Source organism: Grosmannia clavigera (genome assembly GCF_000143105.1).
Source record: "Grosmannia clavigera kw1407 unplaced genomic scaffold GCSC_113, whole genome shotgun sequence".
NCBI classification, from domain to species: Eukaryota; Fungi; Ascomycota; class Sordariomycetes; order Ophiostomatales; family Ophiostomataceae; genus Leptographium; species Leptographium clavigerum.
The window spans coordinates 1,062,361-1,087,918 of record NW_014040831.1 but is presented as its reverse complement, the minus strand read 5'-3'; the positions used below and the strand labels follow the sequence as shown (position 1 = coordinate 1,087,918).

The 25,558-nt window shown below is 50.2% G+C and overlaps 7 protein-coding genes across 7 annotated transcripts; 4 read left to right on the top strand and 3 right to left on the bottom strand.

Annotated features, from left to right (window-relative positions):
* Positions 1-3,192: 3,192 nt before the first annotated feature.
* Positions 3,193-5,013, bottom strand: CMQ_3370 (autophagy protein; the record flags this gene model as incomplete). The annotated part of the gene is made up of 4 exons (XM_014319308.1): positions 3,193-3,581; positions 3,647-4,336; positions 4,389-4,709; positions 4,779-5,013. 4 exons carry the CDS (start codon positions 5,011-5,013, stop codon positions 3,193-3,195), a joined length of 1,635 nt encoding a protein of 544 aa, XP_014174783.1.
* A 523-nt stretch (positions 5,014-5,536) lies between these two features.
* Positions 5,537-7,503, top strand: CMQ_3412 (carboxypeptidase s; the record flags this gene model as incomplete). Its single annotated transcript, XM_014319350.1, has 4 exons — positions 5,537-5,973; positions 6,028-6,133; positions 6,195-7,379; positions 7,426-7,503. The coding sequence occupies 4 exons, from the start codon at positions 5,537-5,539 to the stop codon at positions 7,501-7,503; spliced, it is 1,806 nt and encodes a 601-aa protein (XP_014174825.1).
* A 495-nt stretch (positions 7,504-7,998) lies between these two features.
* CMQ_3846 (uncharacterized protein) lies at positions 7,999-9,282 on the bottom strand (the record flags this gene model as incomplete). The annotated part of the gene is made up of 2 exons (XM_014319784.1): positions 7,999-8,979; positions 9,040-9,282. The coding sequence occupies 2 exons, from the start codon at positions 9,280-9,282 to the stop codon at positions 7,999-8,001; spliced, it is 1,224 nt and encodes a 407-aa protein (XP_014175259.1).
* Positions 9,283-10,229: 947 nt separating this feature from the next.
* On the bottom strand, positions 10,230-10,505 carry CMQ_3326 (uncharacterized protein; the record flags this gene model as incomplete). Its single annotated transcript, XM_014319264.1, has 1 exon — positions 10,230-10,505. The coding sequence occupies one exon, from the start codon at positions 10,503-10,505 to the stop codon at positions 10,230-10,232; it is 276 nt and encodes a 91-aa protein (XP_014174739.1).
* Positions 10,506-11,629: 1,124 nt separating this feature from the next.
* CMQ_3338 (GTP-binding protein) lies at positions 11,630-16,144 on the top strand (the record flags this gene model as incomplete). Its single annotated transcript, XM_014319276.1, has 10 exons — positions 11,630-11,689; positions 11,772-11,781; positions 12,161-13,207; positions 13,358-13,543; positions 14,229-14,675; positions 14,742-14,920; positions 14,978-15,091; positions 15,183-15,318; positions 15,831-15,901; positions 16,136-16,144. 10 exons carry the CDS (start codon positions 11,630-11,632, stop codon positions 16,142-16,144), a joined length of 2,259 nt encoding a protein of 752 aa, XP_014174751.1.
* Positions 16,145-19,249: 3,105 nt separating this feature from the next.
* On the top strand, positions 19,250-20,444 carry CMQ_3411 (amidohydrolase 2; the record flags this gene model as incomplete). The annotated part of the gene is made up of 2 exons (XM_014319349.1): positions 19,250-19,435; positions 19,485-20,444. The coding sequence occupies 2 exons, from the start codon at positions 19,250-19,252 to the stop codon at positions 20,442-20,444; spliced, it is 1,146 nt and encodes a 381-aa protein (XP_014174824.1).
* Positions 20,445-22,348: 1,904 nt separating this feature from the next.
* Positions 22,349-24,815, top strand: CMQ_3733 (isp4 protein; the record flags this gene model as incomplete). Its single annotated transcript, XM_014319671.1, has 4 exons — positions 22,349-22,560; positions 22,623-22,942; positions 23,007-24,540; positions 24,605-24,815. The coding sequence occupies 4 exons, from the start codon at positions 22,349-22,351 to the stop codon at positions 24,813-24,815; spliced, it is 2,277 nt and encodes a 758-aa protein (XP_014175146.1).
* Positions 24,816-25,558: the final 743 nt, after the last annotated feature.

Genomic DNA, 25,558 nt, shown 5'->3' with positions numbered 1-25,558 from the left:
ATGGCACATATGGCATTCCAGTATAGAACTACCATCACCAGGGTGCCGAGTAAGAGCTGATTCATCGAAGGGTTCCATCCGGTAAGAGTTTCGAAGTTCACAATAGGACGATCGGCAAAAGCGTGGATGGTATTCTAAATCGCTACGGTCAGCTATGACTTCTCCCCAATACTCTCGTGCACGTCCTGTATCTGTACCTGCACTTACGTTGTTGAAGAAACGAGTCGTCTCTGTACCCAGCCACTCTTGAAGAGGATAAACAAAGATGTAGGATGACGCCAGAAAACACCACAGTGCAAGTCGCGGTTTGTTGTCTTCTTCGTTTCTAGATGAGGCTGTGCTATCAAATATCCGGCTGCTTTCCCCACCTGCCTCTTCAGGCCTTTTCAGGGAGGGTGATGATGATTCTGATCTCCAGTGTTGTTTCTTAGCATTATTGCAACCGTATGAGCCGTGGCGCATTTTGGTTGTCAATTATGTATCGGGTTGTTGATCGTGTATCGGGTAAGAAGTCCACCGACGACGCGAAATTCGAAGAGAAGATCAAGGCTGAAAATGTACTCCGTAAGCACGCATTTGTTCTAACCAATGATAGCTTGGCGACCAGGGTAAATGTTTTGTTTTCTGTGATAGGAGGCCAGCATAAATAATCCGTATTACCTGCTGCGCTGATGAGATTGTCTTCCTACTACAAGGACTCCGTTGGCCAAGCTATCCGTCAAACCATCCGTCAAGTGACATTTTGCCTTTGATACATCTATTTGATACATCTATTTAATACATCTGTTTGATACATCTATTCGATACACGATACCGAGACATCATTTGCCATACATGTGGATGGGCAAAACTGAACACATAAGTAATGTCTGCAACCTCCAGTCGAGTTGCAGTCAAGAAGATCTCTATACGTGCACAATGGACAGCGACGGCGATTCAGGCAAGCATTCCGGAAATCGCACCGGAATGGACGGAACACATCAAAGCAATGCAAGTTGCGCATTTCACTATTATCATCGTATTAAGTAAGAAGCATTCCTAATTACAAAAAGCAGATGCGGTATCCTCTGGGTGCTAGCAACATTGATTCTCCTCTGCGAAAACCAGAATCGTGCTCACTGGTATGTATCACGATCCCGTTGTCCAGAAAAGTGCGTTGACTAAAAGAGTTTACAGCTCGATAACGATACTCGCCTCGACCATAATATACATGACCGTTCTCATTCGTACCAACATACCGCAGCCGGTGATGTTGCAACTCTCAATAAATACCGGCATTGTGCTGGGCCGGGATGTCCATGCGATAATTTGGAACCGGAGAGAAGCGCTGCTACCGATGCAGGAAGTAACAGAAGATCGCCGATGGACCCCGATTTCATGACGACGGGACAACAAGCAAAGGAAATGCATGTCGGCTACAAAACCTCTATTTCAATGGAGCTTCAGCCGGAGACACGCCCTATATCACTGTCACAGCTTGTCAACGAAGTCAAAGGGATCTACGTCGGACTAGTCATGGTGGAAACCAAGTGTATTGAAGTCGACTCAGAAATGGGTGGAGTCGGCAGAAAGCCCCAGACAAAGTTTACTGACAAGCAATGGCAAGCGTTGATCACCCTGCATCGCACGCTCTTACACGAGCATCATGACTTCATGCTGGCTTCGCAGCACCCATCTGCATCTCCGGCGTTGCGACGACTGGCTGTCAAGTATGCAAGGCCAGCAAGCATGTGGCGGCATGGCATTCGCAGTTTCCTGAAACTTCTGTGCCACCGGCTCCCAGACTCTCAGGAGTACATGCTTTATTACTCGACGATGGCGCTGCTTTATGAAACTGTTCCGGCCTTCGATGACACCTGGGCTGACTGTCTTAACTATCTTAGCCGTTACCGAATGGCTATCGAAGACGATGATCAGCGAGTTCGAGATACGTGGATGCAGGCCCTTGCCGACTGGGGTGCGAATGCGTCAAGTCTTGCGCCTACGACAGGCAGCTTCTACCACCATTTTGCTACCCTAGCGCGGCAAGATATTCGCCTCCGTTCAAAACTAGGCCCCTTTGATAAAAAGAATCGCTCGTTCGTGCGGTTTGACTTCCACTGCTTGCAACATGTGGAACCTCTAGAAAATGCTTTCCAGAGTCGTCGATGGCGCGATGTACTACTGTATAATCTGCATAACGATGTGCTTTCGACCACCTGGAACAAAATACCCTGGGGGTTCTCTGATCGCCATCCTCCTACTGTTACAACGGTTTTCAGCCCAGAGCTTAACACAGGCACTATATACTGGTGGCTTGACTTATTGAGGATTGGTCACTGTCTACCAGAACGTTAAGCAGACATGCTTTTTCATCGGTAGCAAATTCTTTGAGAAAAAAATGCCGAAAACGGGAAATACCCACTCGGTTTCGAGGTCACTTTTGCAAAAGTACAGAATCTGCTTTTGTTTCTATTATGCAGTTCTGTATAAGGATACAAAAACACGATTTTCAGCTTGTTACGGAGGTGAGGTTTATGCTGCGAGCCAGGTCCAGCTGGTATTAACTCGTCGATGCCGACCCCCAATATCCTTGTCCCGACGCGAATATTACAACCACAGGTCGTTGCCGGGCTCGACGCAGATGGTGGTACATATAGGCTCGCGCAAATCGCTTCGACGACGCATCGACATCGAACACCGGAGTGCCTAGAAGAGAAATGGCGAGGGCAAGCAAAAATATTCTTGGACTTCATGCTCGAAATACTTGGAAGCGGCGAACTCTGTCTACGCAGTAAAATCAGGGTCGGCGGAAGGCCAGCTGTCTACAGCACATGGCTCGCATGCCCGTTTCTGTGGGAGTGTTTGGCTAAAGATGATGTCGACATTCTATATGGGCAGATTCTTGTGGGAGGAAGAGGCCATGGAAAGGGACTGACAAGGGAAAGATGGACAATAAGCAGAGAAACTAAGCGGCAGTCGACGATACGCCAAAACTTCCTTGGGGGAAATGATCTCAAGGTTAGATGAAGACAGTGGATGCAGCGAAGACGGTCAAGTGATACGAGATGACGAAGGAGGTCGAGCTCATGGAAGAATCCGAGAATCGTTGTTGCTTTTTTTTGCTCGTTCTAGGGCAGACAATTCGTCTTATTTGCATAGTGCCAGGTTCCACTTTGTCTATCCATAATCAAAGTACTTTTTTTGGTTGATCTAGGAAGTCTCTCGCTTGTCCTTGCTTAGAGTTGGATCGTTCTCAGCCCAAATAGCGCATTGTCCTCTGGCCTTGGGCACATTTACCAGAGCGATCAGAGCGAAGCCAGCAACACTAAGGCCAAGTGAGAACGGAAAACCCTTCCATGTGCTGCCTGTGTGGTCGATAATGACGCCAGAAATGATGGGGCCAATCCAAGCAGTCGACTTTCCAAAGAGGGCCCAGAGAGAGAAGAAGGTGACTTCACGGCCCTTTGGGATGATGTCTGCCAGCATGGTGGCCGTGAAGGCATAAAAGGGAGCAATGGCAGCACAGTCGTAGACGTTCCAGGCCCAGATCTCCCAGGCCTTGTGAAAGCCAAAGTTGTCTGTGCCTATGCCGATACAGCCTGGAGGGTATGTCAGAGCCAGTACTCTTGTGGGTCTAGGACCAAGACAGGTCAGGGAGACTTACCCCAGACGGGGACAACGAGAAGGAAGCCGCAGATGCACATGAGCATGGGTTTTGTGGAGATGCGCCAGTAGCGCTGGACAGCCCAGAGGATGGCGATGCCGACGACGTTGGAGATGCCAGCGACAATGTAGAGCTCGGTGGAGATGATGGTGTTGTAGGAGACGATGCTGTTCTGGCAGAGGCCGACGAGTTGATTGGAGGTGGCGTAGCCGTCAGCGAGCATGAAGTAGCCGCAGAGGTAGAGCCATGTCTGACCGAGTTTGCGGCAGTGGCGGAGGAGCTGCCAGTAGGCCTTGAGGCCGACGGAAAAGTACGTCTGGCCGGGTGGCAGAGGCTGGGACCGCTTCTTCTCGAGGAAGAACCAGGGAGAGCCGAGGAGGACCCAGAAGCCGGTGGCAATGCCGACGATCACAACGGCCGCGTGGGTGTTGTTGGCTGTGGACGCATCGGCGTGCAGGCCAAAGGCGGCGCCGATGGCAATGATGAGCACGATGGTGTAGCCGATGCTCATGGCAGCAAAGGAGATATTGCTGAGCTTATTGCGCTGCAGCACCTGGCAGTGGACGTACTCATCCTCGCTGATCTCACCGCGGACAAACACCTGTCTGGTCTCTCTGGCAGCGGGAGTGTTGCGGGCTAGCAGCGGCAGGGAGGGCTGCCAGAAGCCTTGGCAGAGATTGTATGAGACGGCTGGGGGGATTAGAAAATAGAAAAGGCGGGATAGAAGGGCTTAATCACTAACTCGTCAGGATGTAGATCACTATAGCAGCCTTATACTGGCCTCCGTTCTTAAGACCCAGAAAGGCAAACTGGGTGGTCCAACAGATGAGAGTGCAGGCCAGTAGGATCCAGCGCTTCCAGCGGCCGTAGTCGCCCATTGGACCGAGGAGCAGAAGCAGAAAGCCGTTGAAAGCAAAGATGATGCCATTGCAGGTGAGCGTGACGGTGTCGATGTTCATGGTGCGGCTACCAAACTTGACGACGCAGGGGTCTAGGCTGTTGCTGCAGTCCTGGCTGGGGTCGTTGCCATCATGGCCGACCTGGCTGAGGATGGACTGGAAGACTGGAGGATGTGAGTAGGGTGAGAGATGACAGTGAAGAATCGACGAGAACCTGTATCAATGCCACATACTCAGAGGGGCATAGCTGAGCGTGCCGGCGCTGTTGTTGGCAAAGTAGTAGCCGTACCAGGCCCAGAGCTCCCAGCGACCGGTGGGCAGCTCGCTGTCGAGCTCGGCAACAAGCTCGCGGGCCCTAGCCGAGACGGTCAGCTCGCCGACCTCGACGACATGAGGGTCCTTCTCCTTGAGGACGCTGTCGACGACGATTCCAGTAATCTCAGAGGTTCTATTGTCGGAGGCCATCATTATCTTACCAGATGCTCGTTATCGCGGGGGAAATGGGGAACCCTGGGGCCATGCACGCGCTGTATATTTATACATTTGTTTTGTCTATGTACGAGTAATTACACATGCATATGTCAGTGGACAGGCAAGGAGGCCTGCGAATGAACTCGGGACAGCCTGCCTTTATCGCTGGGCTTCCTAGACCCAGTCACACAATCGTGGTATATTCTTATCACTACAAATGGGAAAACGAGGAAACCTGATCGATCTCGTCAACACCCACCCCCAAAGTCAGAAGAATTTCCCTTTTGGGGAGTAAGCGAGAAGGCGAGTCCCCACAACGACAGGGCCTCTAGGGCATGGCGATAGCGGGTGACTCCACTAATTAGCCCTGCAACTCTGAGCAAACAGCCGGCGCCGGAAGTCTGTTGCTCCATGCGTAATCTGACTCGTCTCGGCCGTTAGGCCATGGCTCTTCTCCTGCCCTGATTCTTCGAAGAAGTACACCAAGAAATTCGCCATTATCCATCGTTATCTTGCAGCCATGGCCGAGCTCAAGCTGCCGCTGACTTCGACTAATGTCCGAATGCGGGAGCCGTCGAGACGGACGTCATGGCGGCTGAAGACGGCTCTCTTTGCCGGTGTCGTGCTGCTGTCTAACAGCTACCACACTGCCACGACAGGCTCGTCCTTCTTCCGCCGGCTGGTCTCGTGCCACCACCCAGCTGCCGTCACACCGTCATTGCCGCAATGCCCCGCCCAGAGGGCGATTGGACCGTCGGCTCGGCCTGACATCACGGAGAACAATGTGCAGAAGCTGTTCCGATCGGCGGAATTTCGCAACCTGAGCGTCAGCCGTCTAGCTGGTGCCGTGCAGATTCCGACGCAGGACTTCCAGGATATGGGGCGTATGGGCGAGGATGCTCGTTGGGATGCCTTCTACGACCTGCAGAAATATTTTGAGGAAACGTTCTCGCTCCTGTAAGTGGCTTACGTGGCCAATGGCTAAAAGTTCACTTGACTTACACCAGGCAGACACGAGAAGCTGCAATTTGAAGTCGTCAACGAGCATGGCCTCTTGTACACGTGGCGAGGTAGCAACAAGACACTTAAGCCGGTGCTACTTATGTCACACCAGGACGTAAGTTGCTATGTGTAGAGTATTTGGGACACGAGACCGGAAAGGAGTGCTAACATTGCAGACGGTCCCGGTGGCCGCAGACACATTTGCAGAGTGGCGGTATCCGCCTTTCAGCGGGCACTTTGATGGGACCTACATCAACGGGCGCGGCAGCCACGATTGCAAGAACAACGTGGTGGCAATCCTGTCGGCGCTGACGGCACTGCTGGAGCAGGGCTTTGAGCCGGAGCGGACAGTAGTGGCAGCCTTTGGTTTTGACGAGGAGGCAACCAAATACCGATATGGCGCGGCGCGGCTGGCCGAACATCTCCGGGGGATCTACGGTGATGGTCCAGAGGGCGAAGACGCCTTTGCCATCATCGTGGACGAGGGCGGCCTGGGAGTCAACCGGCAGTTCGGCCGGACGTTTGCGACGCCCGAGACAGGTGAAAAGGGCTATCTAGACATCGTGCTGGACGTGCACGTGCCGGGAGGCCACAGCAGTATTCCGCCAGCCCACACGGCCATAGGCATTTTGGCAGCAGCAGTGACACGTCTCGAGGCCGAGGCCGAAGACAACTTTCCGTCGCGGCTGGCGGCCGAGAACCCGTTCTACTCGCTGCTGCGCTGCGCAGCCGAGGATGAAGCGACCGTGGACATGGATCCGGCCTTGCGTGCGGCCCTGCGTGATCCCAGTGACGAAGGACTTGCGCGAACGATTATTCTTCTGAGCGATGACGTTGAGGCGGCCAGCTTGCTGCACACGTCACAGGCCGTGACCATCTTCCAGGCCGGTAACAAAGCAAATGCGCTGCCGGCTTATGCGAGCGCGCTGATTAACTACCGTGTCGCCGGCGAGGAGCAGCTCGATCAGGTGATTGTGAAGCTGATCCGCACCGTCCGGCCGGTGGCCGAAGCTATGGGCGTCCGGCTGGTCTACGGGCCCGAGAAGGGCATCGACGGCGGTGATGCTGATGACGACGACCTCCCGCAGTTCACCCTGCGGCTCTCGTGGAAGACGGCTCTGCGGGAACCATCGCCGATTTCGCAGACGACGTCGTCCAGCTGGACATACCTCGCGGGCGTCATCAAGCACGTCTTTGACGAGCCCGGTTTCGGTAACAACGTCCTCGTCTCGCCCATGTATGCCGGCGGCAACACGGATACGCTCTTCTTCTGGGACCTGAGCTCGCAGATCTACCGCTTTGGCCCCGTCCGTGCTTGGCATGACGAGGGCTGGGGGGGAGTCCACGACGTCAACGAGAGGGTGAGTCTAGCCTTCACTTCTGTCTTGGCGCGTGCTAACTGTTCAGATTGCTCTCGATGCCCATATGGAGGCTATCTTGTTCTACCACGAGTTCATCCGCGTTTTTGACGAGGCCGAGCTGTAAGCGGGCTTTCTTGTATTAATATACGAATCATCGAACGTGTTTTTTTATTTTAGCTTTGGATTCAATTTCATGCACATTATCAATCTCATCTCTTCAAGAACTTTAGTTTCCGTGCAAGGCTGGTGGAGTCCTTTCTTCCTCGCCACCACAAAATCTGTAAGTCTGGACGTTAACTACCTTAAATTATACCGGCTGTAAGTTCTGTATTAGTCAGCATACTGGAGAGGCTCTACAGTAGTGTCAGCCACATTGCAGCAAAAGGAATAGTAATAATGAGGTGGTATAGAGAAGATGATGAGCTGAAGACGTACTGATAGAGCTTTGTTAGGGAGGTGATAGCTAGCTGCTAGCGCTTGCGAAGAACACGTGCACCCATTCCACTTCGGACATTCCCGACGGCCTACGCTATCACCACATCGTCATCTTACGACAGACTCCGTACATATTTTGTTATCTCGCATCATTGCTAGTAGTCCACTACGACTGCGCTAAAGCCTATCGCACGCTGCGTGCCGACAGCAGGGCCACAGAGATGCCGGCAAACAGGCCGGCAAGAAAGCCAATGTCCCAATCGGGAGAAAACACGCGCGAGACGATCGGAAGCCTGCTGCTGGTGGCGTCTTTGGTGCTGTCCACGACCAGACGGCAGCCGTAGTCGGCCATGACAGCCGGTGGGACGTCCTGGTAGAGCCAGCGGGGGCAGCGCTCACACAGCTCCCAGGCGGTCTGGGTTAGCAGCCCGAGCTGGTTGCCCACCCATTCCTCGACGACGGCGCGGCCGAGCAGCGGCCGGTCGGGGTCCTCGGCCGGGACAACGCGTCGGGCCTCGAGTCGGTCAAGCTGGACGTCGATGCGGTCGCGCAGCTTGCGCAGCTTGTGGGCAAAGAAGTGGTCCTGGATGCAGGCCGCCATCGGCTCGTCGGACCGGATACTGCGCAGCGATGTGCCGCTGTCGTCCAAGTCGGCATCGCGGAAGTGCCAGCTGGTCACCATGCTGATGCGCTCATGTGCGCCCCCTGTCGCCCGCAGCGCTGCGTGCCACGTGTGTGCGCCCTGCATCAGCACCGCGCTGCCAGCCTGCGCTCCCCGCGCCTTCAAGACGTGGCCGCTGCCATCGCGGATCGCTGTCTCGCCACCTTCCATCGTCGTTGCGTCGCTCAGCATCACCACAACCACCACCTGCGTCGAGTCTCGGTGCCAGGCGTCCGTGAGCACGTCGTCGTACGCCGACTCGACGCCCTGGCTGTCCGCCTGCTCGGCTTTCTCCTTGGTGCTCACGCTCGTCCCGTCTGTCTCGTCAAGGGCGGCCTCCTCTCCCAGCTGATACACGGCCTCAACTCCTCCTGCTCCCAGCTGCACGTTGCAGTGCCCAATCTCTCCTCGCCGACCTAGGATCTGCAGCGGCAGCCCAAAGGCCGTTTCCACGCTTTCTCGCACGGCCGGGTGGCACCACATCTCCCGGATCCATGTCGCCGTCTGTCCGGTCAGCGTCAATCGAAGCCCCTCGCTTTCTTCCCGGAACAGTCAAGGACGTACCTCCTCATGGCCGCTGATAATGCACGGCGCCCGCGGCCAAGATGTTAGGTGCTTGTCCAGCACTTTCTTGCTGAGCAGCTCGCGGCGAATCATGCGCACACCTTCGGGCGAAAACAGTGGGAACGGCTCCGTAAAACACATGTCTGGCGTATTTTTTGGCCTGTCCAGGCCCAGCTCCGTGAAGGAGTGCCGCGCCTTTGGCGGCTCGAACGCCAGGTGTACCTTTGGATTGAATGCCTGCATCTTGCTGATGATTGTGCTGATGCACACGCTATGACGCCAATGGAAGAGGCCGGCCAGTTTGATATCTACCCGACCGGCCAAGGTTCTAGCCCTCTATCAGTAAGATTGCCGATATCCTCCGATCCACACTACAACCTATTTGCTCGAATCCGGCAGTTCGGCGAGCCTGCCACGAGTGGAAGTTGCTTTTCCTCCATACCACATTGTATTTATGGCTTGGGATATGGATTGTATAGTCGTTGATACCACTTTGAGCCTAAGGTGCGCCTACGCGCCATCATCTTCAGCTTGCCTTTCATGGTCATCTCTGTGGTCCTTCTCGGCCAGTCCCTCGAGAACCGGTGGCACTACATGGTCACCTCGGCATCTCCAACCATGCTGATTATTCAGCAACTTTAATATATCCTACTTCCAGGTAGTGGACTACCAGTGAAGCCACCAATACATTATTTGATTTCAGGCTGCTATCAGAGGAGCAGCGTTCTTTACTGTTTTAGCTATGCCGAATCAGCGCCCTCGGTAGGCCAACAACCAATAACTACGGGACTAAAAGTTGTTGAAACTTTGGAGATTTGAACATAGGATAACTGAGACGAAGTGCCACAAGAAAGAAGACATAGTAAACCGGGACAGTGGACACAACAAGGCAATGTAGAAGACAGTTCTATTGCGTAAATTGTTATTGGGACTAATCTTAGACTTCAAGTTCATCGCTGTGTAAATTACCACCTCGAGTCTCTACGTTTGTGGAAACGGGCGAAAATAAGGGTTGTATAGTTCAAGATACACAACTTGTTGCACGTACTACTGAACAAAAGCCCAGACACCTCTCAAAATAACAATGAAATGACTTCTGAATACTTCATCTTCCCCACTTTCCACAAGCCTGTATAAAGCCGACAGTTCCAATGGTTTGTGACGTACCGCGAGAGGCCAGACGCCGCTGATCAAACAGGTGCAACGGTGCTGGTCATAGAAGTCTTTGGCGTAGAAATCTTTGGCCAGCGCGTTTTGCTGAAGACGTGCTTAACAGTCAGGAACGTGGTCATCATGAACAATACCCATTCCAGCGCCCCAAAGACTGTCGCCGCCTTGAGCGTCCCATAACCGTTCTCTTCTCTCGGACAAGCACTGCTCCCTATGTTAATAGCCACGGCAATGAAGCCAGCAAGCCATGATAGAAGAGCCACGGCCTCGACGGCGACACGAATGTAGCCCACCATTGCACGATCCGCGAAGTAGTTTCCAGCAATGAGGAGGAAGATAACGCCCAGAATAGTCCAGACAGAGCAGAACAATAAGAAGCTCCACGCATCAGGGACGCCTTCGTAATCGTAGAAGTTACCGATATCGAATTGTTCGTAGACAGTGTGACCGCGAAAAATATGGACAGCTAGGTAATAAGGTTAGCATTTACGACGCATCGACAGAGTGGGACGCAATCTTTCACCGTACCGAGGGCGTCTGTTCCGATGACGATGCTAGCGAAGAGAAAACGAAGCCCAGATAGCTTAAAACAGAGAACGGCTGTCTTTCGTGCACCCGAGATATGATGCCCAATATTGTTCGAAGTATGTCACAAGTAAACACGGACTTTTACCGCACACCAACAGCGCACGGGTTCTGCAAAGAGAAATGTGGTTGAGTGAGAGGAGGTGAAGAGCAAGTTGCAAAACTGAAGAGCTGAGGAGGACGACAGAGAATATATAGAAATCTGAGCTCAGGGAGTTGGGCGTTTATTGACGGCGAGGGCACGAGCTAAAAAGATCGTAAGTACGATAACTAGGCAGCAGGATTCGAAATCCTACGGGCCATAGCCAGACATATCAGTTCGGCGGTGCAGACTGTCGAATATCAGAACATTCTCTGTTCGTTGGCTACAATGTACGAGGTGTGGTATAAAAAGATTTAGCATAGAAGGGTACTTGTATTTACTACTAACTTGCTATATTGCCTTTGTATCTCTTTACCAAAATGGTGGATTGTGGAGCTCTCCTCTCGTGGCGCTCCACCTGTACGAACTGGCCAATCAATTTATCATGGTACAGACTAGTTCTCTGCGCGTGTTTTCCCGATTGGTCCTTGTCTCTGAGCTACTCCGTCTTCCCGGATTTCTTTATATGCACCGCCCACCCCTTCTCACGAAGTGTCCATCGCAAAGGACGCGGCAGATGACTTCCCCGCTGGTATACGAACAAACGAATGAACGATCCTCCTAAAACTAGGTCAGGACCTGGTACAATTTTGGGGCCATTGTGGCATGCAACTGGCGGGTTATGAGCTTTTCGCTTGAAATGGCGCCCGCTGTGAAACATGGCCAGCCAACGTCAAAGACAGCTAATCAAGCATGGAGGAGGAAGCCTCGAACGTTTGCTCCAAAGTCAAGGCTGGGCTGCAAGACCTGCAAGTGAGTGTCGACTTCGTGTATTGCTACATGGCGGCCAGTCGTGTTCGACTTGAAATCTGACACGCAACCTCGTTCCTCTTAGGATAAGAAGAGTAAAATGCGATCTGTCTCGGCCTTCGTGCCTGAAATGCCAGTCCACAGGTCGCACCTGTGACGGCTATAGTGAAAAACCCCTCGATCTAAAGCCTAGAGTTGAATCGAGTCGCAATCACATCGAGAGGGTCAACGAAGCAGGTAGCCGCGACAGTGACTACCCTTGCACGATGATTAGTGCATATCAGCCAAATCAAGGGCACGTGAAAGACCACGGGGTCATTCTAAAGAATCTCAGACCCTTTATGGTCTTACCAGTAATTGGCCCAGTCCAGAGCGAGGCCATGCGTGCTTTTGAGCATATTTCGATCAAGCAAATAAACGAATACCACCCCTGCGAATCATGGCGGAATACTCTCATGTTCTTCTCTCAAACAGTGCCATCGGTGCGATATGCTGCCATTGCTCAAGGATTGATCTACCGAAATTACGTCGATGCCGACTCTAGCAACCGTGCGCATCAACTGCAACTCTCGAAAGACTGGCTACCAGATAAGGCTCCCTTGTTTCACTATAATCGTGCCATCCAACTTCTTCTGAACCAGGAAAATGGCGACAATACCGAAACCATCGCGATCACCCTTCTGGTCTGCTATCTCTTTACCTGCTTTGATCATCTCGCGGGCAATCATGTACGAGCATTGAAACACCTACAGGGTGGCGTGGAGCTCTCACGCAACGCCGACATCGATGCCAGGCCCTCAGCAGTTCGCACGCTTATCTACCAGGTCTCAAGCCAGATTCGCCGTCTCGACATGCAGGCTGAAACATTTCTGGTGGACTGGACTCCTGCCGATATTCAAGAGATACTTGCGTCCCAGCTTCCATCCTCTGTCAGTATCTTTCAGTCCGTCGACCAAGCTGCCGACCACCTCCAGATCCTCGTCGCTCGGGTAATGAGGCTGCACAACTCGCAGCAGCAATTGTCCACGAGGGGTGATATGTCGTTGTCCTCATCATTCAAGGTTATCCTTCTCGAGCAGTTGGAAACGTGGCTCAGTCTTTTCGAAAACATGCTGCCACAAGGCAGCTCCTGTGACACAAGTGTCGAAACGTACCCGCTCATATCATTACTAAGGTTGCAACATACAATCGCATGGACTCTCCTAGCTAGTTATGGACCTGGTGGGGAAATGTGCTATGACAGCTTCCTACCCCAATTCCAGCGATGCGTGGCCTTGGCGGGCGACATAGCGGCAGCGCATGAGCGGTACTCTGGGTCAATTAAACCGACTTTTACGCCGGAGATAGGAATTGCCCCTGTGCTTTATATAATCGGTGTCAAATGCAGGCAACGCCTGGTCCGCCGCGAAGCCTTGAGTATTTTGCAACGGCGAGCAATACGGGAAGCGGTTTGGGATAGCACCGTTGCTGCCAAAGTGGTTGAGCGGGTGATCGAGATCGAAGAGGGTGGAATTGCCCCGAGTATGGAACAGATTGCTGAGTGGCAGAGGATCAATGATTTGTCTTGGGAACATGTCGTTAGTGGACAGTCTGCGGCCAGGGTGGATATTAGGTATACATTCTGTGCATGGGAGAGATTGCATATCGAGTCTCTTGTAGTATAACAACTAGCCGGTGGTGGTATCGGCGGTCTGATGGTGGCCGTTGCACGTAACATTCTCGTCCTGATCCAAGTGTATGAACGGACATGTACCTTCAAGGAGAGCGGCACCAGCAATTGTGCAGGCCATTACCAGCCACCGCAAATGTTGAAGGCGTTTTCTCAGAGGGGTCTAAGGCTAAGGGGCAGGCGTGGCAGTATGTTTGAAAGAAAAAAAACATTCTTTTCTGCTTTACTAAAGTGATTAAGAAGTAGATAAAACTTGTGGTTGGGCTTGGCTTCAACAATCCCAGACAAGTTGCAAATTTGATTACTAGCATCAAGAAGTGTAGTCTCATGCTTCTAGAGAATTAGTGGAAAATAGTCATCAGTCTTCATTCGGCAACGTTTGGTTGTACTTTGCAGAAGTCCGGCTAGTGAAAAGCTTCCTAATTTGGCCAAATAACACAGTTGGTTCTTTTCCCAGGGCTATAGCATGCACAAACAAAAAGTAGCAACCGAATTGCAGACCGTGTAAACGGGTTGATGTTACTTTCTGCGGTCTGAAATGTGTATCACATCGCATATGCAGTTTTTGTGACGCATAACTTTTAGCGCATGCTTGCTGAGTTTGGCCAAAGCTGCGCAGCTAACACACGGTAACCAAGGGACTAAAAGTCGGTGAAAACCATGAGACTGAAACATTGAGTGGAAAAAATGACATCTAGAAAGAAGGTTGGAGACGTTGAGAAAGGGAGTAAAAGTGCAATATAAATAGCAGTTCTTTTCCGTACTAAGTGCGACTGAATCATTACTTGGATTCTTTTTCTTCCAAATTCTGAAATTTAGGTCCTGATATCAACTCAAAGATACGAATCAGTATGGCTACCGCAACTGATCCAGAATCAATGCCTTCGGCCAAAGATGGTTTGAAGACCAACGTCTCACTGGAAAGCTTGCAAACAGATGAGCAACGCCGTATTCTCGATACTGTCTCCAAAGTGCGAAAGTGTGGACTGGACCGTGTCCTATCCTTGCCACAGATCGTTGTCTGTGGCGATCAGTCTTCCGGCAAAAGCTCTCTTCTCGAGGCTCTAACAGAGATACCATTTCCACGAAATGATAATCTCTGCACTCGATTTGCAACAGAGATCAGCCTCCGCCGTGAACCTAACAGCAGCCTTACGATACGCATCATCCCGGACAGTAATAGGTCACTGACTCAACAGAATGCGATGCGGAAATTCTCCGAGACAATTACCAATTTCGAAGACATGCCAGACATCATGGGCAAGGCTATGAATGCCATGGGAATCTCCAGTATGGACAACACAGGCAGCGCATTTGCACGTGACACTCTGAGCATCGATATCTTGGGGCCCGACTAGCCCCATCTTACCCTCGTAGACATTCCAGGTCTGATCCAGGCGTCTACAAAGGGAGTGTCTGAAGCCGATGTTGCAATGGTTGCAGAAATCACGGACTCCTATATCAAACAGCCCCGTACAATTTGCCTTGCTGTAGTGTCTGCTACCAACGACGCCGCAAACCAGCCCATCCTCCAGCGAGTCCGCAAGTTTGACCCTCAAGGAGAGGTAAGCGGCCCCCCAGTTCTTACTACCAAGGGAACGAGCTCTAAACTGATTTTGCAGCGGACGCTGGGTGTCATTACGAAACCAGACCGGCTGAGCGCCGGATCCGGCTCTGAAACCAAGTTCCTAGAGCTTGCACGCAACGGAGACGTTTTTTTCAAGCTCGGCTGGCACGTAATAAAAAATCGAAAGTTCGAAGAGAGCGAGTACTCTGTCCAGGAGCGAACCCTGTCGGAGCGAACATTCTTCAGTACGCCTGCCAAAGGATGATGTGGGGATTGATGCACTGCGCGTCAAGCTTAGTCATCTGCTCGTTGGCCACTCGAAAAAGGAGCTCCCTCGCCTCCAAGAAGACCTGGATCTTTCCCTGAGTTCTGCCTACGAGGAACTCAAGATTTTGGGTGAGTCACGAACGACAGCAGCAGAATGCCGTGTCTTCTTAGCCCGGTTTATTATGGAGTGCTATGAAATTTGCAAGGCCGGCATCTCTGGAAATTATGAGCATGATTACTTTAAGGCGGGAATACGGGCAGAATTCTCGCTAGGATCCAAGACTGCTATAGCGCACCGACCTTAAGTCTAGAATATGGCAAGGATTTTGCTCCAAAGGCAATCAACCAAAATACTAACTTGCGTAGGTCTTTATTGATCCACGATACGATGAAGGCACGTCGACAGGCGGCTTTGCACGAGCTGGACAATCTTTCCCGAGATCGTAAAGATTTTCCAATCAACTACAATCACTACTACACAACGACGATCTATAAAAACCGCTGCGATAGAATAAAAGTCTAAATTGGGGAGCATATACGCAGCGATCATGCTCCAACTTCGAAGTGCAACTATGGGAGTCATTACCCGCCAATTGACCTAAAACGGGAGTTATACAGTGCTATGGATAAATGTGCAGCAGACACTGACACTTCCAACATGGACGACTTTAGTTGCGAGGAGGCCCTGGATGGCCTACTCGCCATCTACAAGGTTAGTGCCATTTTTCATCTAATTTCGATTTGTAACGCCTCATTAACGGTACCAAATAGGTCCAACAAAAAACCTTCATCGCCAATGTCACAACCCAAGTCATAGAGCGGCATATAGTCCGCAATCTGCATGACATATTCTCTCCATTGGTTGTCGTCTGCCTACCTGACAGCAAAATTGAAAATGTCGTTTCGGAGTCGAGGGCAACTAAGACACAGCGGGCCTTCCTTACAGACCGCATAAAAAATCTGGAAGACGGACAAGAAATCTTCCGGGGCATGCTTTGAGCATGGTTATAGCCTCGGGATGCGGAAATGAGTTCTCGCGTTGAAGCTCGGTGATATGGGAATAGACCTGGTTGTGTGCAGCCAAATTCATGCAAAACCTGTTCGTTGAATTATAGGCCTAGTACTCCGTAACGGATGCTGACGTGCACGAAATCCCTTATTGAATAGCGTCCTGCGCCACACAGTACACGTATTCCTTATCACATTAAACAAGTCTTCACCTCCCGAGCCAACGGAATCTCTATCCCTTAGAAATGTAGCAGTACAAAGAGGTGTAATATCAAGTGAGCTGGTCTGCCAAGTATGCATTTCCTTGGCAAAATTTGCATAACTTTCTATGCAGGCGTGTTAGAGCTCCGTAGGGCTAGTTTTCAGGTGGCTATCACATTTGTTAGGTGGTCTGTGGTGAGTGCGGGGTTGTACGCGATTAACATTTAGTGTGTGCTGCAGGTATCTTACCTTCTACTCATAAACACCAAATCACAGCGTTAAACTAAAGCACTTTAGTGTCAACGGCATTCGTAACAAGGCAAGCACTCTGTACGTAGTACTAAACTGATTTTTGCTCCTGTGGAGCTTTTAAACCTGTAGGAGCATTGCATCTTGTTCTATGTATCGATATATCTTTGTGGTGTGACTGTCAAGATCTGCGTGCGACGATGGGGAGTCTTTGAAGACGTAACGAGACTCTTTTCGCTGCCGTTGTCTTCACATACACCGACTGTCTTCATTTCAAACAGCTGCTGCTGCCGGATGCCCCTGCCGGATTCCAAGTCGACAGGCACTCTTAAGATGGCGCCACTGTGCATGATGCTATTGTAGTTTTGGCCACTGCCTTCGGTATACCGTCGGCCACCGGATTTTGCCGAATTGATCGAATCGATGAGACTGGGAAATACTTTGCTGGCAAACGGTTTTAGTGCAGGAACGCACGCACACATGATAGCCATGTTGCATTCCAATCCCGAGCAAATTGCTACAGCAATTCCTTTCACTGGGTAACGAGCATCGCCTGTCAGCTGAGCTCAGCAGTACAGTTGGGCTACAATGAACGACTGACCTGGGCGTTCAGAAATAGAGACTGCGCTATAAGACCATAGCGAATAGAGCCGGATGACAGCAACGATGCAGGCTCTGGCCTCGTTAGCGAAACTCAAATTCCATCTTGTTATATGGACAGATGTCTAGGACTCACAGTCCTCCTGTGGCGAACACGCACACCAACACAGCCTTAACCCTCTTTTGTATATGCAATTCTAGCAGAAACGGCATTGGTGCAATCAGAAGGGCGATGTCATTCACGATATTGATCCCAGAAAAAGCGTACCGCAGAGCTCGGTTGTCGAGACAGTGACCGGGAATGGATGCATCCCAATATTTCTGTACAGGTAGGCATGTCATAACAGTCAAGCATAGACACATCACTCCGTATATTGACAGGAAGACGATGAAGCCAATGAAGATTCGTTTTGCGGTTGGAGTAGAGAAGATTCGCAGGCACTGTATCGAGATGGACAGTTTGACCGCAAGGTGACAGATCGTATAAGAAATGACGCTTGCCGTTGACGCTTGGATGAAAGGTGACAGAAGATCAACATCAGGGGGCTTGCCCAGTCCGTAGCGAATCTCTGTGGCGATTGGGTTAGGATATGTCTCACCACACGAAAAGGAATGACGCGCAGCAAACGTACGCTCTATGGCTCCTACCAAAAACCCTACAGTTCCAAACTTGAATGATAGGAATAATATTAGTGGCAGCCGAGAGCTTTTAGACTAAAAAAGTGACTTTACCGTAGAAAGAACGATGAAGACATCATCAAAGCCCAGATTTTTTACCAGCCATATTCGTGTATAAATCCTCAGCAAGACCAAAACCACGGCGAGAATCGTGAAGCTAAATTCGAGTCCAACTAAAGCATGATTTTTCTGTGAAACTGCAATGTCTCCAACGTACCACATGGTGTAAAGGGGGCTGCTGGAATGAAGCCGTTGAATTCGACGTTTTGGGGCTGAATGTTACATCTGATAAGTCGGTGGGGCAGTCAGAGTTTAGGAAAATTGTAGGAAAAAGCAAGTCGACATTATTTGTTGAACAGACATTCGTTCTTATATCTCTAACTCTACAGAAGGATACTCATCGCGACATACATCCAGAGAAGGTACAGGCACAACGAGAATTCGTCTTTAGACGGGACGTCAATAGGCTATGGTATACGAGTAAGTAGAGTCTCTGAAACTGAAATGTATCTTACATGCTAGCTGTGATACTGAATACGGCCTAGCCGAGAGTTTTGACAAAGCAACTACGACAAAGGCGGAAGCTGAATCGTTAGCCCTGCATATTTTCTTTCACATTCCAATCCTCCCTGAAGGGGCGTGCAAAGGGATCTCACATCGATCCAGACCACGGCCTTCGCGGAGTACCTTACAAAGAAGGAAAGTCTGGCCGGGCATCCTGCAGTATTCCTCAGCTGATTTTCACACCTCATTTAACTAGCGTAACCTGTCGGAGCCGAAATTATGGGTCTACTCCGTACTCCGTAAAGAGCTTCGGCCTACAGTAGCGTTGCACGGGACCATGATTTCAGGGATGCTAATCCTACGGACAGTACTCCGTACTCCGTACTGTACTCCGTAGTGGGGGAAGTCATGCACAGCTTGTTCCATACATAACTGGCTGCTACAATTTAGCGGTGAATGGAGATCCGTAGTTTTCCGTACATTCGATAAGGTCAGTGTTTAGAGCGTACGGGACCGACAAATAGCAGCTAGTATCTTGCGAAGTATGTAACGCCGACAATGCAGGTTTACTCGTACAGAGCTCATATCTCTGGCATGGGTTAGCTAATATAACTCAGCATGGGCACAGCCCTGTCTCATACTGAGTTCCCCCTCCCCCCTTCAGGATTCCGGACTGCTATAAGTCTTGTCTCTGCCAGACTCTGCTTCTCGGATCCAGAGGCGGCACAAATTTAGCTGTTAATCTTCTCCCTCTAGCGACGACACGCAGGCTCCTTCCAACCAAATTTAGCAGCTGTGAGTATCTGCCTTTGGTTTCACCATGAAATCCTCGCTCGCCAACAAATACTGCTACGTACTAGCTTGTTTCAGCCAATTGGTGGCGGCTGCAAAATGCTCTGGCATCAACAAAATTGACGTCCACTCTCATTTTCTTCCCGACTTCTACGCCCAGGCATTGAGAGATGCAGGCCAAACGCCTGGCCCAGATGGAATGCCTGGTATTCCAGTAAGTCTTCAGTTTCATTCAGAACGTTTCATCGCTAGTTGTCTAATAGGCCACCCAGACATGGACTCCCGAGCTCTCGCTTCAGTTCATGGCCAATAACAGCATCGACAAGTCATATTTGTCCATCTCGAGCCCAGGGGTCTACCTTGCAGTACCATCCATCAATGCCACCAATAACGCCATCAGCCTTGCGCGTCGCGTGAACGAGTATGCTGCCAATCTTACAGCTACTTACCCTGACAAATTTGGCTACTTTGCTGCGCTGCCCCTTCCCGATGTTCAGGCATCACTCAAGGAGATCGACTATGTCTTCTCCAAGCTGAGCCCGAAGCCTGACGGCGTCGCCCTGCTATCTAATTTTTTTGGGATGTACTTTGGCGACCCGGCGCTCGATCCTGTTTACAAGGCCCTCAATGCCCTCAATGTGACAATCTTTGAACACCCCACGACGCCGTGCACCCAGTACGCCGCCTCTCTGTATAACATCAACGACACTGCCGATCCCGTGTCGGAGAAAGACTGGGCTGCTCTCAATCGGCCCGTGGCTACTCGTCAGTTTGCTGCCCCTACGCTCGATTTTCCTTTTGAAACGGCTCGCACATTTGCCGACCTGTTTTACTCGACCATTCCTACCCGCTTCCCTAATCTAAAATGGATCATGCCTCATGCTGGCGGTGGCATCATCCCAACCATTGATAGAATCGTCACCTACAGCAGCCTTTACTCTGGCCTCAATCTGACCGACTCGTCCATGAAGGCGACGCTGGCTAGAAGCTTCTACTTTGACTTGGCTGGTCCTTGGCCTGTCAATTTCGCCATTGCACCCCTTCTGCGATGGGTCGACTACACCAATATTCTCTGGGGCTCGGACACCCCTTTCACTCCATTTGCTGCTGGCTCAGCTCTGTCCACCGCCTTTAATAGCGACGTCCAGACGGCATTTGACGGCAACATGACTAAAATTCACGCTGTGCAGGAAGGCAATGCCCGAACATTATTTGGCCCCTGATCTAATACCGTTTTTGGCTATAGATATATTGATAATTTTCTAAAAACTTGTTGACAGACATTGCACGAAGGGGACAGCTGCCATGTGACTCTTGGCTATTGTGTATGAGTGCTTTATTTGGTTTGTCAATACTTGAGATATTGTTTTTTTCGGTGTTTCAAGTTGACTTTGGATAAATTGCTAAATCCGAATATCCCGAATACTTGCAATGGTGGCCGGCCGCTTGTCGATCTATGCGCATGCCTTTCGGCTGAACACTTCTCGATACAGCCTATCTGCGGTAGGCTGTCCGAGACTCTCGGCCAATTGCACTTCGAAGATTCTCAAGTATTGCTCGAAAACGTCCGCAGAACCAAGAAATACGTGTATGTGGCGACCGTGCAGATACTGCAACCTTTGTGGTAGATCTTTGGCTTAAACAAACTTCTTGACATGCTTGGACAACGATTAAAAAAGGTACACAGGGTGGAACATTTTACTGTGGGAAAGTTATGCGTAGTACAGTATGATCTCCATTAAGCCATTTAAACCGAAGCAATTGGTACTCATTTTGAAATCAAAATTGGATATAAATAGCCCTGCCTACGTTAATGGAAGGTATGGGATTCCTACTTTTGCACATGGTGCAGGCGGTATGACAATTCAATAGCTCATAACAGACGCGAGCGATTTGAAAAGCCTATGATAGACAAGTGGGGCCGTCTTAAAACGGCGTCAAACGGAAAGGCCCTCAAGCCTAGCGTATTAATTGTCCGTGTGGGACGGATAGCGTCTCAGCGTCCTTGTCCTTACTACTCCGTACCCCCACCGTCCTTCCGATTAAGAGCTCCCCGCAGCTCGATCCTCGCTTATCATAATGCCACGAACGTCCGGTGGAAAGCCGCAGCACCATATTAAAGGTAATATTGCCCTCCAAATGAATGATAGACAGGTATGGTTTACAAGGATTCGATGTATAAAGTTGTGCTGTAAGAAGAAGGGATGCGGTCATATAATGTGCACACAGATCAGGAAATCTGGCCCAGCCGATGCTCACAACCGTTAAGCACAATATACCACTTATTGTTATGCGTCCTATCAAGTCTAATCCTTTGTACACAAACCTCGGGGTAAAAAAAATGCACTACGGAGTGTACACATTGCACCTGCCATAAAGAACGATGTCATGTTTGTAGCAGATAAGCACTGTTAATACCGTATTTTCCACACGTCCTTACAGCAAAAGTTCATTACAACCAGGGTCCGACACATCGCCGCTGGATCGGAAAACCCGATGTATCCCGGAAAACCCGGCGGCTTTAGATCGGATAGTATCTTACCAGCTCAGCCTCTTTTAGCAACCGTGATCGGCAGTGCTATTGAATATGCGGCGACAAAAAGATAAGGGGAAGCGAGCACACGCTTTGTATATCTTTCCATATTATTGAACCCCAACCCGCATATGTATCTACGGTGATGAATACAAGATACGGGGCTATCAACTTTGTCAAAATGTTTGATTACTTGGCGGGATAAGCAAAGCGCTGAAACTGCTCTTCCACAGTGCACCTCTCCGTTTCGAGGGTTCGTTCGGATTCTACCGGGTCGAGAGAGGCTATTAGAGGATCTTACCGCAAATCCTCAGATGGCAAAAGATAGGACTAAAATGAACTGTGAAATATGATCAGATGTGGATAAACAGCTACTTCCTCCCCCATATTACCAGATAGGCTCCAGATTGCAATGTGCGGAGCATTGCCTATTTGTATGATAAGGATCTGTGGATTCGTAGTTACTGTCTTCCATCCGATCGTATATTAGATCTCTCTCATTCCGTTCCCGCTTTAAACTGGATGCCTGTTTTTTTTGTGCCGAGGGGCTGTTAACTACAAGATAAAAATATGGTCATACAAAAAAGTGACGGAATGCAAAAGTCGGCCATGAAGGCCGATGTTGATGCTGCCGCCCAAAAGGTAGAACCATCAACGGCCTCGAAGCCCGTTTCTATCCAAGACGGCCTTGTCGAGAAACCAGGAGAGCCCACCAGCCGCGAAGACGAGGAGTGGACAGATCCATGCTTGAAAAATTATGCGGCACCGCTTGTGGCAAAGGTGGTCTCGCTTCACAACGACCCAACGTGAGTTTCCATCACCACCGTGCGAAACCTGCCGCAACAGTAGACTAATCGGCTTTCCATAGTGAGCCCATTTTGACCTTTCGCTTCTGGGTCCTGGCCGGCTTCTGGGTCAGCGTAGGCTGCATCATCTCGACATTTTATTACTTCAAGCCGTACAGCACCACCCTATCGACTGTCACAGTGCAGCTCCTCTCGTGGTGGACCGGTATGCTGATGGCAAAATGGTTGCCCACGACAAAATACAAGACACTTGGCTACGAATGGAGCTTAAATCCAGGACCGTGGAACGCTAAGGAGCATGCTCTCATTGTTGTGGCTGTCTGGGGTAGTCAGCACACGGCGTACGGTCTCGGTCCGCTGACTGCCCTTGAACTCTACTATGGTAAGTAGCTGTCCCCCGTTATTGTCCACCAGCTGTCGTGCTGTGCTATTGTTAACCAAAAAAGGCCAAAGGATCGGTGCTGGGTGGTCCATCATGTTCCTGATATCGTCGCAACTGGTTGGATACGGCTTTGTCGGGCTTTTCCGAGACATCGTCGTCCGCCCACCAAAGATGTTCTACCCTGTCGTCCTTCCCAATGTGGCGTTGCTAAATGCAATGCACAACGACCCTGCGTCAACTGCCAGATCTCTGCGCTACTTCGCCATAGTCGCCAGTGCTGTATTTTGCTATCAATGGTTCCCATCTCTGATATGGCCAATGCTAGGGTCCCTACCACTGCTTTGCTACATGGGTCATGGAAACTGGATCGCCTACATTCTCGGCTCTGGCAATAACGGCTTCGGCATGCTAGACTTCTCACTCGATTGGAACTACATCAATTTCTTTTCACCTCTCTATACACCGCTATGGTCCACGGCAACTCAGGTTGCTGGTGCGGTATTTTGCTGCTGGTTCCTGTTCCCCATACTCTATTTTTCCAACACACTTGACAGCAAAAACTTTCCCGCCATGTCGTCATCGACTTTTGACTCCACTGGAACCAAGTACAACGTCTCCCGCGTTTTGACCGCTTCTGGACATGGAAACTATACTGCTATGGCTGAATATTCCGAGCCTTACTGGTCAACATCATATGCAATGACGTTCTTCTGGGGCTTTGCGTCGTCAGCGGGTGCGATCGCATTTGCCGTTTTATGGTACGGAAAAGACGGCTGGGAGGCTGTCCGAGACACTCTACGTCATGGTCGGACCTCGAACGAGGATGACCCGTACCTAAAGCTTATGGCAAACCACCCCCGGGTTCCCCATTGGTGGTATCTGGTCATCCTCGTCATCGCTGGTGGCCTTTCCATCGGCTCACTCTATGGCGGGCATTGGGGACTTCCATGGTGGGGCTTTATCGTGATTACAATTGTGTCCCTGTTGTTTACCTTCCCGAGTGGAATTTTGTTCGGAATTGCGAACATTCAAGTTGGAATGGCTTACTTTAGCGAACTTATTGCTGGTGCGCTCTTCCACGGCAATCCCAAGGCTGTCTTGGCGACATTGGTGTTTGGCCGCCAGGTCCTAGATCAAACACTTAACCTTTGCTCTGATTACAAGTTTGGGTTTTACATGAAGATTCCAGAAAAAGAGCTGTTTATAGCTCAGGTTTACGGAACTCTGCTGGGACCCTTTATAAATTACGGGATTGCCCGAGCCATTATCAACGACATTGGTGTCGAGACATTGACTGGAGTCAAGTCTAGCTCGTCTTGGTTGGCTCTGAAGAGCCGGAATTTTTACTCCACGTCCGTCATTTGGGGCGTCCTTGGACCAAAGGCGTTTTTCAGCAAGGGGTCGAACTACCACTACATTTACTATGCCTTCCTTGTGGGACCGGCTGCCGTTTTGTTCGCGTACATGATCCACAGGCAAAAACCGCACTGGAACATTGAGCAGTACTTCAACCCTGTGGTCTTCATGTTTGGAGGGACCTATTTCCCTATTTATGGAACGACTAATCTCATGACTTCTGCTATCGTAGCCTTTGTTTTGTGAGTATCCCCGTGCAACGACCAAATTACTCCATTATATTTGCTAACTACATCGTTACTATAGCATGGGATACATATACCGGTACCATCCCGTTTGGTTTCGCAAGTACAACTATTTGACCGGTGTGGGATTGGATTGTGGTTCACAGATCATGCAAACCATCATGGTTTTCACCATTAGTCTCACAAACACGGATTTCCCTACTTGGTGGGGCAACAGTGATATCACTGACCGATGCTACCCACCATCCACATTGCCCCCGGCCATGCAGTAGTTTTGGTGATAGCTTGTCGCAAATTTGTATATAGAGTAGAGTGCTGTAGTATATTTGAATTTGCCAAAGATGTAGCACTAAATTCAAACAGCACCAGATAAGCCGTCATTATCCAATTGGGATACAATGTGCATCTCGCCAGTGTTTTTCTGTAATTGTCTTGGTGGCAGGAATTGTGTCCCAAATTCGATAATCGCATATATGAATGATGAAAATACAAAGAAAAGGCTACAGGATGGCCCATTAGGAGCAACTGTCCAGTCCAAGGTACTCAAGGGCGCCAATGTATTAGATTCAAAATAATGCCTGTTGCTTTTAGCAATAATTCACCTTTACCAATGTCCCGTCAATCACTAGTATATGTTACAGGACTTACCCTTTTTGGAAGCTAAAAATTGGTATTTATATATGGTGCAATATCAGCAGTCTGTCCACATCATAACTTTACTGTAGCCCACAGCATTATCTCTGATACCATAATACGTCGCCTCCTTCGTTGGTGAGTGCGCGCCAGTACGCCTTTCGAAAACGTGCATTGTATCGTGTACGTCACGGGACCTCCCGAGGGCTCGTTGCGTTCTCTGTACTCGTACCAACTATGTCTATATGTATATTTACTCAAACAAATGTACACAGTATGTAAGAACTAGTAGATTATTTCGAGTTCGCATAGTATTATTCACCGCCACTTTATTGTAATAATCAAGTGAAGGTGTTTTTATGCAGCCCTCTACTATTCTATT